Source organism: Lissotriton vulgaris, chromosome 5 (genome assembly GCF_964263255.1).
Source record: "Lissotriton vulgaris chromosome 5, aLisVul1.2, whole genome shotgun sequence".
NCBI classification, from domain to species: domain Eukaryota; kingdom Metazoa; phylum Chordata; class Amphibia; order Caudata; family Salamandridae; genus Lissotriton; species Lissotriton vulgaris.
Genome location: NC_141693.1, coordinates 1914472551 through 1914485564, shown reverse-complemented (window position 1 = coordinate 1914485564; position 13014 = coordinate 1914472551). Strand labels below are relative to the sequence as shown.

The window sequence follows — 13014 nt, the reverse complement described above, 5'->3', positions numbered from 1 at the left end:
CCAGAAACAGTTTCAACTAAACGGTGTCGAGCTGTAGGGGAATCTGACACTAGAACAGGAGACAACGTATTCTGTAAAACAGGAGAAGAACCAGTAGCAAAAGAAGGTAAAGGAGACTGAGGCACAGGAGTTTTGGGTACAGAAGTCGGTGGCAAAGGGGGTGGAGGTGGAATCACAGGAAGAGGCAACTGTGCAGGAACCAGAACAGCTGGATTAACAACAGGTTGTAATGGAGGTGCATTGGCGCCTAACACATAAGGTGGAGGTAACGTCAAGAGATGGGACAGAAAAGGATCTTCATCAGAACCCTTACTCTTTGAAACAGTAGGTAGCACAGGATAACATCTGTCTATCGCCATACGATGCTGTCTTTCCGAAACCTCAACCATCTGGTCAGCTTCGTCATTTCTGAACTGTTGGGCAGTCTGCAAGATCGTCATATCCTGCTCTTTCTTATCTTTCTTCATTTGCTTAATTTCTTTCTGTTTGGATTCTTTACGCCAGAGGCGGAAAGAGTCAAACATTGCCAGCCGGGCTTTTCTCTTAAATAGAATCGTTTCCAAATTGTCTAATATAGCAGGCTCAAAGGTACCATTTTGTGGCCACCGTAAAACACCATCTTTTTTAGTGTATTGAATCCATGTTTCATTAAAAATAATAGGACCTAAACCATGTTTTGAATAGAGCTCATAAGTGAGAGTTCCAACCGGAGGAATCAGACAAGAATCCTCTAGCCGGGAATCCCTAATACAACCAAAACAACAATATTTCCTAAACTTACTAAATCCAGGCATTTTGTAACGAACTGGACTACTTACAAACGTCAAGGGATTTTAGACAATATAGTCACAGCACAAACGTACTTACCCCTTGGCTTCGGTTAGTGCACTAATCGAATAACAAAAACAAAAATAAAAAGTGGGCGCTACCCACGAATACTTAACTAAATGTTTTCTAACGCCAACAGATGTCCGTCTAACGTCTCGCGATACTAGTCATCATCAGGGGCCAAAGCAGGGGGACAGTCAGGGCAGCAGTCATCAGCAGCCGTCGGGAAGGAGTAGCCGCGCCTCAAAAGACCTTCGGTCCACTTCGACATACAGGGGTCGCTCACGTGGCTCGCGAAATCCTCCGGAATTTTCTTGCGAAGCTCCTCACGACCTTCGGGCAAAACTACTACCACTGAAGTCGCCCCACGTTGGGCGCCAATTGGAGAACCTGACCTTATGGGCCAGGCGGCGCAGGGCACGCCTGAGATCTCCGAGTTCACCTGCTTTGGCAGACAGAGACACGTGACACTCTGTTAGGCGTAGAAAAGCAGATTTATTAGCTGCAGCTAAGCACAGTGGTCCTGTAAGTACACCAACTGGTAGGTTATCAAGAGACTGCCACTTCATTCCGTGGCGCACAATCTATTATACTATACAGGTTTACAATGTCAACTCCCAAAACATACAAAACTGACAAATAGGAATAGTTTGAAAACAAGCTATTGAATGTCTAAAACACACCCTCCTTTTAGACCCCGTGTGCTCTCCTCCCCTCAAGTTAATCAACACTAGTGCCCGTAATTCAATTTGCAGGTGGTAGAACATGTCTGAATGCTTCAAAGGACAGTATATGTAACAGGAGAACACACAAAGAGAATAGCAAAGGCCAGTTAAACAAGATAGAGACAAGAAGAATGGTGGGACCCAAACAGTGGAGTGAGACATGGATTAATCAGTCTAGACATGGATTTGCAAAACTCGGGAGACCCTGACATCAGTTTCATAAACATGGGCAGGAGTTACTCTTTAACGGGAAGGACAAGTAGCAGCTGAAAAAGCAAAAACATTGCGCTCACCACGTCCGCCGTGCTGCCTGAGTGAGGCAACACAAAATGGCGGTTAAATACAAAATGGCGGCTAGATACGAAGCGAAGTTGAAAACCACGTAACCTCAGTTCTCTTGGCTTGACTGGGCCCTGGAAACAATTTCTCCTTGAGCATGAGACAGCAGGCACGGTGCCTCACTTCGCAAGACAACAGGTGCAATTTTCGACGGTGCAACCTCTCTTTGCTGGTTCTTCAGTGCAGCAGGGCAGCCGTTCTTCCAAGTCTGTTAAGATCTTAGGTCTGGGTGCCAGGGGTAGCCCCTTTATGCTGAGAAGGTGTCCTCAGGGCAGAATGCAGTTGGTAGCCAATTGGCTACCAGGTTCCCTCCCACTTGGTGACTATCAATCAATCAATCAATCACATAATTTGTATAGCGCACTGCTTACCTGGAGGGGTCTCAAAGCACTGGGGGGAGGGGTCCGTCACTGCTCGAAAATCCAGGTCTTGAGTTGCTTCCTGAAGGAGAGATGGTCCTGGGTCATCCGTAGGTGGATGGGGAGGGAGTTCCATGTCTTGAGACGGTGGCTCTGCGAATGCGTGGTACGGCGGCGAGGGCAAGGCTGCTCGATCGTAGCTGGCGGGTGGGCGTGTAGAAAGTCAGGCGGTTGTTGAGGTACTTGGGGCCCAGGTCGTGGAGAGCTTTGTGTGCGTGGGTGAGGAGTCTGAACGTGATCCTCTTGCTGACGGGGAGCCAGTGCAGGTCTCTTAGGTGGACGGAGATGTGGTTGTGTCGGGGGATGTCCAGGATGAGTCGTGCGGAGGCGTTCTGTATGCGCTGAAATCTTTTCTGTAGTTTGGCTGTGGTTCCCGCGTAGAGGGTGTTCCCGTAGTCCAGTCGGCTGGTGACGAGTGCCTGGGTGACCGTCTTCCTGGTTTCGGTGGGGATCCATCGGAAGATCTTGCGGAGAATTCGCAGGATGTTGAAGCATGATGATGAAACGGCGTTGACTTATCTGGTCATCGAGAGGGAGGAGTCCAGGATTAACCCCCGGTTACGTGCGTGGTCCGTTGGCTTGGGAGTGGTGCCCAGGGCAGGGGGCCACCAGGAGTCATCCCAGGCGGAGGGCGATGATCCCAGGATGAGGACTTCCGTCTTGTCTGAGTTCAGTTTCAGGCGGCTGTTCTTCATCCACTCGGCGACGTCTTTCATCCCTTCGTGAAGGCTGGCTCTGGCGGTGGCGGGGTCGTTGGTGAGGGAGAGGATCAGCTGGGTGTCGTTGGCGTAGGAGATGATGTTGAGGTTGTGTTGGCGTACGATGGCTGCGAGAGGGCTCATGTAGACGTTGAAGAGGGTTGGGCTGAGTGATGACCCTTGTGGTACGCCGCAGATGACTTCGGTGGCCTCAGATCTGAACGGGGGGAGGCAGACTCTCTGGGTTCTTCCAGCGAGGAACAAGATGATCCACTCCAGTGCCTTCTCTTTGATTCCGATGTTGCTGAGGCGCTGTACTAGGGTGCGGTGGCAGACAGTGTCGAAGGCTGCAGAGAGGTCCAGGAGGATGAGGGCCGCTGTTTCCCCGTTGTCGAGCAGGGATCTGATGTCATCGGTGGCTGCGATCAGGGCGGTCTCGGTGCTGTGGTTGGCTCGGAAACAGGACTGCGAGGGGTCGAGGGATCCGTTCGTCTCGAAGAAGGTGGTGAGTTGTCTGTTGACGTCTTCTCAATGATTTTGGCAGGAAAAGGGAGGAGCGAGATGGGGCGGAAGTTCTTGAGGTCGGTGGGGTCCGCTGTCGGTTTCTTCAGGAGGTCGCTGAGCTCGGCATGCTTCCAGCTCTCCGGGAAGGTGGCGGTGTTGAAGGAGATGTTGATGATGTCCCGGAGTTGGAGTGCGGTATTTGGCTATCCCAGGATGCACCCTTCTGCGCACTCTCCAGATGACAAGACCCCTCTCTTTGTATTTAGACCTCTGTAGCCCACCCCTGGGGTGTGGCTACCTCCAGGATACATACCCCTGGGGAAACAGGCTTGTCAACTGGTTCCCCCCCTTTGCTCTTCATGCCAGCCGGTCTGCCTAAAGAATGGGGCAGCCGTTTTCCCTAGCATGATACATCTGCCCTTCAAAGGTGTACTCCCCTATGAAGCCTACCTTTCGGGGCTAACACATAAGTGGCATCCTGCAGGAGGGAGGTAACACCTCCCTGACCTGCAATCCCTCATTGTTCACCGTCCTGAGAATCTGTGGCACATCTCTGCAGGAGGGCAGAAAGCTCTCTAGTGGAACAGGCTCCATGTGTGCCCTGGAAGGCACAGGAGATTTAAAGGCAACAAAGTGTCAGCTTGCTAAAGCTGCACACTGCAACAAGTGACATTAGTTGCGACTTGAGATACAAGTCGGGCTAATGTAAGAAGTTGTTTAATACCTTCGTATGCCCATGATGGTCACACCGCTCAGGAGTTAGCACAGCTTAGGGATCAGCATGTAACCTTGTACTTGCCATTTGGGCGGCCAAGTCTTTCCACAGTAAAAACTGTAGTTTTGCTGGTTTAAATATCAAAACAAGTGGGATATATGTCCTGCATGAGTCATATATTGCACCCTGCCTTTAGGACTTGGTAGGCCTGCCAGATGGGTGCCTAACACACATGTACAAGAGAAGTGGTGGCTTTGACGTTGCTTTCAATGGCAAAGTTAGGCTAACAGTGCAGGACTGCTCTATCAGTCTGCAATGGCGGACTGGGAGACTTGACTTACTTGGAGGAATGCCAGGGAGGCACAACCAGTCGTGCAAGCCTTGGGGACCCCTCTAACTTACATGCTCAGAGTACCTGGGAGCCAATTACTAGCAACTTATAGGTAAGTTAGCCATTTCCAAATAGGTACAGCCAATTTGACATACACGTTAGGACCAGGGCACTGGCACTGAGGTCTGGTTAACAGGCCTCAGTGCACTCTCAGAGTCGGAAAACCAGCAGCATCAGTTGAAAAACGCGGAGGTGACTATACAAAAAGAGGCATTTCCTTACCAGAAGGCTTTTTTTCCAGAAATAAAAAACGAAGTCTTTAATGACGAGGGAGGTGTAATTCTTTATCGGGACCATCATGATTCATATGGAGAACCCGGACAGCTGATCTGGCTTTGTATCCCTCCGGTGATTTTCGGATGCCATCGCCAACAGTGTGTGCTCTTGAGGAAGGCTTTCCTAAGAGCAGACTCATTGGCACTTATGACTCCCAACTCTAAATGAGGAAGAATTAGATAGCTTTTAGATATTTTTCTGGTTTTCTTACCTTTAAATAAAACGTTGGAACCTTTTCCGAAACCTTCTCTCAGGATGAGTCTTGAACCATTCACTGCCAAGGACAACTTCTGGTCCCCGAGATGGTGGCCAGATGAAATGGGACCTCTCCCCTCCCCGGTGGAAAAAGTAAAATATCTGGGTATACTGGTGACGACTCTTTGTCCTTCAAACCCCAGATTAATGCACTATCCTCCTCTATGCACTACATCCTCAAAACTATCAGGAAAGTTCTTCCGTATTTGGAGAAGGAGCACAGGAAAACTTTCGTTACTGGTCTAGTCCTTTCACGCTTGGACTATTGTAACAGCCTGATGTTAAACGCCCAGCAGAGCGTTCTTAATAAACTCCAGTTACTGCAAAATGCAGCTGCCCGCCTGATCACCGACACCCCCAAATTTGCATCGGTAGCTCAGGACTTGGTGAACCTTCACTGGTTGCCAATTCGCAAGAGAATTGCTTTTAAAGCACTATGCATGGTCTTCAAGGCCCTACATGATATGGGTCCTAGATACATGAAACTGCTCTTCCGTTGGCATAAACCAGCAAGAACCCTGAGATCTGGGGAACTGGCACTGGTTATGGTCCCCAGAGTTAAAAGAGCACGCTGGGGAGGCAGGAGCTTCTCCCTCGGGGCGGCGGAGGCCTGGAACAAACTGCCACTCTACCTTAGACAATCCCAGGACCTGATGGCCTTCAGGAGAGAGCTCAAGACCTGGCTCTTTACTCATTAATCTCTTAGCTACCCACTTACACTGGTTCAATTATGCTAGCGCCAGGACACCTCCGGGTAACAGAGCGCTCTACAAATGTAATAAATAAATACATAAATAAATAAATAAATACCACATCAGTCTCTGCCATGGACTTGTGGCCTCTGCAGACACAACTGTCTGCGTGAAGGCTGTCTAAGCTTGGTCAAGACATGGAGTGTGAAGGACATGGCTTGCTGTTACCACATTGTGGAGGATTACTCTCACCAAGAGACTCAAAGCTCTTCCTCATAATGTTGGCTGTGATCGTTTTTTTTTTAAAACATCTTTTTATGACTGTGGTAATTGTTAAAGCAATCTTCATTTGTTAGATGTATTTTCGTTACACAATTGTCTGAGGCTCAGAATAAAAATTATCCTAGGGCTGAAGATTACTGATTGATCTGCCAATCCTATAATCCCAAACCATGTTCCTTTAATTAAGTAATCCATATGAAAGGTCTGTCTGGCTATATAAGTTCCTGTAACCAATCTCTACTCTTTTTTCCTTTTCTTATCCCAATCTGAAATTGTTTTAGTCTAACATCTGATTTAGCCCAGATTTAATGACAAAGCTATCCATTTACCACACCAGGTTTCAATTATTTCTATTATTATAATTTTATGAATTCTCTGATAGATAAAAGTTAGATTTAAAAACACAAAAACAGCTGCATCGCCTTTGGTAGCTCATCGACAGAGATCCAAATTTCAAAAACGATTGAAGAGAAAAGACCAAACGTTAGGCCAGATAACTAAACAATTCTGTCAGCAAGCACACCACTTTATTAGTATCAAACTGAACAACTCATGGAAAAAACAAAAGAGTCCTAAAGCACACAATCAGAAGTGCTCAATAAGTTTAGGTAATAACAGCACACAACTCATTTGAACGCCCAAGTGGAACCTCCACAGCCCTGTAACCTGTAGCTTCACAAGTGCTACATCTCAAAGTATATGGATATTACTCACATTTACCAGGTTTGATGTATCTGCTCTCTAAAATTAAGAAAAGAATAGGAGGGTATGTGAAATTAAGCAACAAAGAGTAAATACAATATATTAAAACATTTAATGTCCTTTATTAAACTTACCCAGTTCTGCAGGAAACATTTCTGAATAAAAAAAGACACAAAAAGCTAGATGAGATCCCAAATTAGCATATAGCTTTTATTTTTTAACAACAGATTCTATTTTTTCATTTTGCGATACATCGGGAGACAGCACCACAGTGGCACATTGAATCATTTGGACAATATGTGCATCAATAACCATTTCCATGAAAATAAACAGACCCTGCTGAACATGCAGGTGAAATAATAATCTAAACAATATGCAGATAGTGGTCAAATTTCGAGGTGCAGCACACGATTCAGCAGATTCAAAATATACATCCCATTAAGATGATAAGACAGTCAAGCGATAAGAACTTGGGGGACACAAGGCAGGGAGCGGAGGATGCCACTCATGAGTCCTCCTCAGGTAGGGGGGCAGGTGGATCCACGATATGTCGCCCACCGCGTCCATATCTTGCGATGTTTCCGTGGCCAGTCCCTAGCCTACAATCTCGGCTCCCATACACCTATCCAATTAGGTCTTCCATTTGCCTATAGTCGGGGGAGATGATGCCTTCAATCCCTGTGCTATGTCTCGTTTGGCAATAGTAAGGGCGAGGAACAATAGATGTTGTTTGTATCGGTTCCCCCCAATGTCGTCAGTGGAATGCAACAAAAACAGCCATGGGTCCAGTGGGAGCACCCATCCCGGCACCTCATTAAGACATGACCTAACTCTGTTCTAAAAGGGGTGTAGATCCGCGCAAATCCATATCGTATGGAAGAAGGACCCGTCTTCTCTGCCACACCGCAGACACACTGGGGACTGAATAACCCCCATTCGCCACAGTCGTACCCTCGTGTAATAAACTCTATGTAAATATTTGAATTGGATGAGCATGTAACGTTTGGAGACTGCTGCGCCCCTTGGACTGGCAATCGCTTCAGCACAATCGTCATCCGTCAATTCGGGAATATCTGCCTGCCAGACCAGTCGAGTCTTGTCAAGAGTGGTGGGAGTGTGTGTCATCAGCGTTTGGTATATTTGTCTAATTTTGTGTAGTCCAAGGTCCCCATTCAATAGGCGACCCTCCAAGGGCTGTAACTCATGGAGAGTCTCCATATTTCGGATCTGGGGAGAGAGTGCCTGTCGGAGCTGTAAAAATTAATAAAATTGCGACTTATGGAGGCCGAAATCAGTCTGTAATTGCTGGAAGGATTTTAAAGTAGAGCCCCTCAAAACATATCCACGGGTCAAAATCCCCACCAAGTCCCATCCCCGGAACTCGCGCAGTGTGTTAGCAGTTCTGAGGTATATACCATGTCGAGTAAGTCGCCCTTTCCATCCCATTTGTCTGGTCTTGGCCCTCCATAACTGTATGGCTTGTCTGCCAGCTGGTGGTAAATGGTTTAGCCTTGTGTAGCTATATAAAAAGGGAAGTAGGGGGACTTGTTCCATCGCAGCGTGTTCAATAGCATAAGCCGGATTGGTGGGAGAATTATACCATAATTCATCGATTACGAGGATGTGAGATGCAACGTAATATGAATAAATGTCAGCAGCCGCGATACCCCCACAATAAGTAGATTGTGCGCAGGTGCAGAGCACCACGCGAACAGCTCCACCGCCCCAGAGGAAATTATTTTGTATTGCGTTTACTTGAGCAAACCATGCACAAGGGATAGGATAGGGGAACATTTGGAGGCGAAATAAAATACGAGGCAGGGAAACCATCTTAAAGATGGCTGAGCACCCATAGAGGGATAAAGGGAGAGCAGACCATATTGTTGTTTCATTCTTGAGGCTGATCAACAATGGGGTGATATTATGTGTCCATGAAATCTTGGGGAACGGGGAAATGAAGATCCCCAGATATTTGAAACCATCTGTGGCCCGGGACAGCTGCGCGGCCCACTATTCACGGCCTTGATGTCCACACACTGGGAAGAGGATGGATTTTGCTGGATTATCGTGAAGGCCGGTGTTGCCACCAAATACCCTAAGAATTTCGAATATACGGGGTCCAGAATACCACAGGTCTGTCATAAAAAAGGGAACATCATCAGCATTTAATGCTACGCTCTGCGATCCGATTGTGAGTGGGACCAATCGAATCCCCTGAGCACCGGGTCGCTTCTGAACCAGGTCGCCAGAGGCTCGACCGCCAAGGCGAACAACAATGGAGACAGTGGGCAACGCTGGCGGGTACCCCTCTGAATCGGAAAGGGGCGAGAGCGGTGTCCCGCAATTCGAACTGATGTTGCAACTGAACAAGTTAAACACCATAGGTAATGCTCTTTCTGGTGGAAAGTCTATCCAACCACAGATTCTTAAACTTATAATACTGCCCAGGCCCAAGACTGGATCCGGAAGCATATTTCTTCGCAATTCTCTAATAGTGCTATCAATTGCTCTAAATTTGCTCTTCTGATGGATATTTCTATTCACAGATGTCTCATCTTTGGAATGGATACTAAAGCAGTCCCTCTTGAAAGCAGAGAGTCTGTGGCGTGGACTTAAATCAAAAAGTCATGCATGACCGGACAGGCAAATAGCCCATTCTGACCATCCTGGTTGTCATGGCAGTATTGCTTTGTGCACCAATGTCCACGTCACAGCCTTGCTGATGTCAAAGACACATGCCACTGCAGCGTGAACAATCTTAGCCCTGGTGGAATGGACCTTAATTTCTGGCAGAGTCTGCTTTTTAGCCAGTGTGTAGCAGCTCTTAATGCAAAGAGCAATTCACACTGATAGAGGTCTTTTCTAAACAGCGTTTCCCTGGTTTTCCCCACTGAAATCACCAATAAGCTGCGTGCCCACCCACTAGTCCTTGGTACACAGTGGAATCTTGATGTCTAATAACTGGCTAAAATTTAACTCTGTGAAGACCGGAGTACTTCTGCATGGCAATAACATCATTTTGGTTCACAGCCTGGTGGCCGCAGGACTTAGGGACACTGCCAACTTCTATTTCTCGAATGAAAAATCTTGGGATTCTCTTTGATGACAAATTGTCATTTGAGAATTAAATCAATGCTGTGACCTTTTTATTATTTTTCTTCTTGAAAATCTTGAGGAAGGTTTTCTCATTTAATCAGCAGGATTTGCAGAAGACAGTTGTTACTGCTCTTGTGCTCTCCAAGTTGGATTACTGCAATGCCTCACACACCAACGTGCAGCAAAAGACTTTTAAACAAATTGCAAGTCTTGCAGAATGCTGAGGCACTGAGGCAAGCATGCTGCTCGTGGTCCCTAAACATCAGTCTGTATCGCAGGCCCAAATCCAGCTCCATTGGCTTTAAGGCCCTGGATCCTACAGGATCATACAGATCCAGGGTTAACCTGGATCTGTATGATCCAGGTTAACCCTGGGTGGACAACTACGCTACGCTTGCGTAGTTTGCGAAGTTTGGGCTACTTTGCTCTACGTAAATTGCACGTAGCACAGTGCGAACACGCGTAGCGTAGCGGTAATTTTTTGCTTGCTTGCCGTCCTCAACATCAAGTTGGCGACTGCGAGCGAGCAAAATGACACCCCGGCGATACTTTTACTTGGTTCGCGATGAGCAACGTCAAGTTGGCAATTGCGGAAAATAAACCTCCCGGCGAGATTCTCAACGCAGGGAGGTCAGTTTTCTCATTGTGAGTGGTCACGTATGCTCGCGACCACTCGCGATGATTAACTACCAGTCCGTGTTGAGAAAGTTGCCGCTCGAGTAAAAGTCTACTCGAGCGGCAGAAAACGACAGCTTGCACTGTGCAAGATGCCGTTTTCAATGATTGCACAGTGCGGACAAGCATCGGCACTGTGCAATCATTGCGAACAGCGCACTACACAGTTCGCGTAGCGCTACGTGTAGCTCGCATAGTGCGAAGTGCACTTTACGTAGCTACGCGTAGCGCTACTTCGCGAACTACGCCCAGGGTTAAACAGAACTTCACACGGTATACCCAGTCTAGAAGTCTGCACTCTCTTCTGCTGACAATGTAGTTACATCCAAGTTCAAAAGATCCCCTTGGGGCGGCAGAAGCTTTGTACACTGCACGGCTAAGTTGTGGAATGCTCTACCACTGTAGCTGAAGAAATGGGCAGGCCTCCTTCCGTTTAGAAAGGTGTTAAAAACATGGCTTTTTAATCATTAGGTGTACTCTCTCAGCAAGGGTTCTGCTTTAGTCTCGGTTTTCTTTCTTTTCGTCTTTCTGTTGCTGGCAGTGTCAAAGCTGGTCCTCATCATCAGCACGACAAAAAGCATATCTGACGCCCTAATCATCAAGATTAACTTTGCAGAGAATTATCTTACGACAAGCATAACCATTTCTACCTTTAAGTCATGTCTGGCAGAAATAAACACTGAAATAAATGAACACAAGAATTACTTGATGGAGCAGAAGATACAGAAACTCCAAAAGGACATCCGAAGATTTGATAAGAAGAAGATATGCCTTTATACCAAAGAAGACTACCAACCGTCCGGCAGCGACCAGTCATCTGATGATGGCTAAATATCGTCTCACAGGACATCCCAGTCAATCAACAGTGACTCCAGCAATGACAGCTTAGGCAGTGACAGAAGCCACCAGGGACTACTACCAACGCCCCCGATGTATGGCTTCCATGCAGCACCATTGCCAGGTATCTCAGCTTTGCTGGACAACAACAACCATTCCAACACTTCTTCCAACACCCTGTCCCTCAACCCTTTTGAAACAGGGGCTGAGGCAGAGGAAGAAGAGCTAACTACAAACAAGTACAATGGCAGGAGACTGAGACCGAACACCTAACCAGGGCCCAGACAGCCACAAAAAACTAATCCTCAACTCATCAGATAGGATACTAAGTGAAGACAAAACCACAGTCCTACAGCGAGGACTTGGTTTTATCCCCACCCCTTGTGAAGACTAGTTTCTCCTAACTGGTGTATTACATCCATTTTTTTCAGAAAAACCAATTACGCTCCTTTTTCCAAGACAAGTCTTGTCCCACCGAAACAGACTCAGGACTAAGTCCCCCATCAACTTTCACCCCTACAGCAGCTGTTACTCCAAGAGAAATTTTGACATTTGAAAAGGCAGTTTTCAGATACGTGGGGGGACTAAAACAAAATAGACCTGTTAACAATCTTTTGAATACACTAACCTCTCTGATGCATTTGAAGGTATTATCAACAAACCGGCTGAGAAAGGATGCACCATTGTGATTCTGAAGACAGATGACTACGATATAGAGTACCAAAGACAACTGGAAAACACTGGATAGTACAAAGGATTGGACAATGACCCTACCATCAGTATTCGCAGACACATCAAAATAATGGTTAACTTGGTGGAGAACCAGGGTTGGATCCCAAAAAGAGAAGCAGCCTTCTTGGTGAACGATTCAACCACCACACCCTACTTCTATGTATTAACTAAAATACATAAGGGGACACGCCCACTTCCCAGCAGACTCATTGCCTCTGGGATCAGGTCAGTCTTGGAACCTTTGAACCAGTTCTGTGAATACTTTCTTCAACCACTGGTCCAAACAACACCGTCATTTCTGAAGGACACCAAGGATGTACTTAACCTAATCGCCAACATGGAGAATCCAGAGGAGATTTCCATCCTAATGCCAATCGATATGGAGGCTTTATACACAAACATCCCTCAAGATGCCACAATAGAGGTGATCAACACATTTCCAGTGATAGATTGTACTTTTCCTGTTACAGAATGTCCTAATGATGTTGTGAATATGTTAGCCTAATGTGTCTAACCAATATGCAGTTACAGCTTATTATTCATGTGCTGCAACCCACTGAGCTATTTTTGTAATATGCAAGCTTCAGTTGGATAGAATTGTAATTCGAATTATGAGGGTGCACATTGAAAGGTAGTAGAACAACGCCCTATACAGTACAGTTTACAAGCACCTGTATGTTTTTTCTCCACGCAGATTATTAAGTCTTCCAAGGATCAAGGGATATCCTCAGGTTAGAAGTACCCGGTGACCTTGTTGATACCTGAGCAGCCGGTATGAGTATCTTGGCTGTCTCCTGGTAAATACTCCACACATTACTATACTGTTTATCCCCCTAATGTGTTTCTTG

At 46.7% G+C, this 13014-nt stretch overlaps 1 protein-coding gene across 2 annotated transcripts in view; it reads right to left on the bottom strand.

Annotated features, from left to right (window-relative positions):
* The window catches only part of LOC147717709 (E3 ubiquitin-protein ligase TRIM39-like), a 141163-nt gene that overhangs the window by 52630 nt on the left and 75519 nt on the right, over positions 1-13014 (bottom strand). For both annotated transcript variants that reach the window (XM_086924493.1, XM_086924492.1), the window contains exons 6-7: positions 6961-6981; positions 6839-6865 (exon numbers count right to left, since the gene is read on the bottom strand). In XM_086924493.1, coding sequence (XP_086780619.1) covers positions 6839-6865; positions 6961-6981 — 48 coding nt within the window. The remainder of the gene's footprint in view (positions 1-6838; positions 6866-6960; positions 6982-13014) is intronic.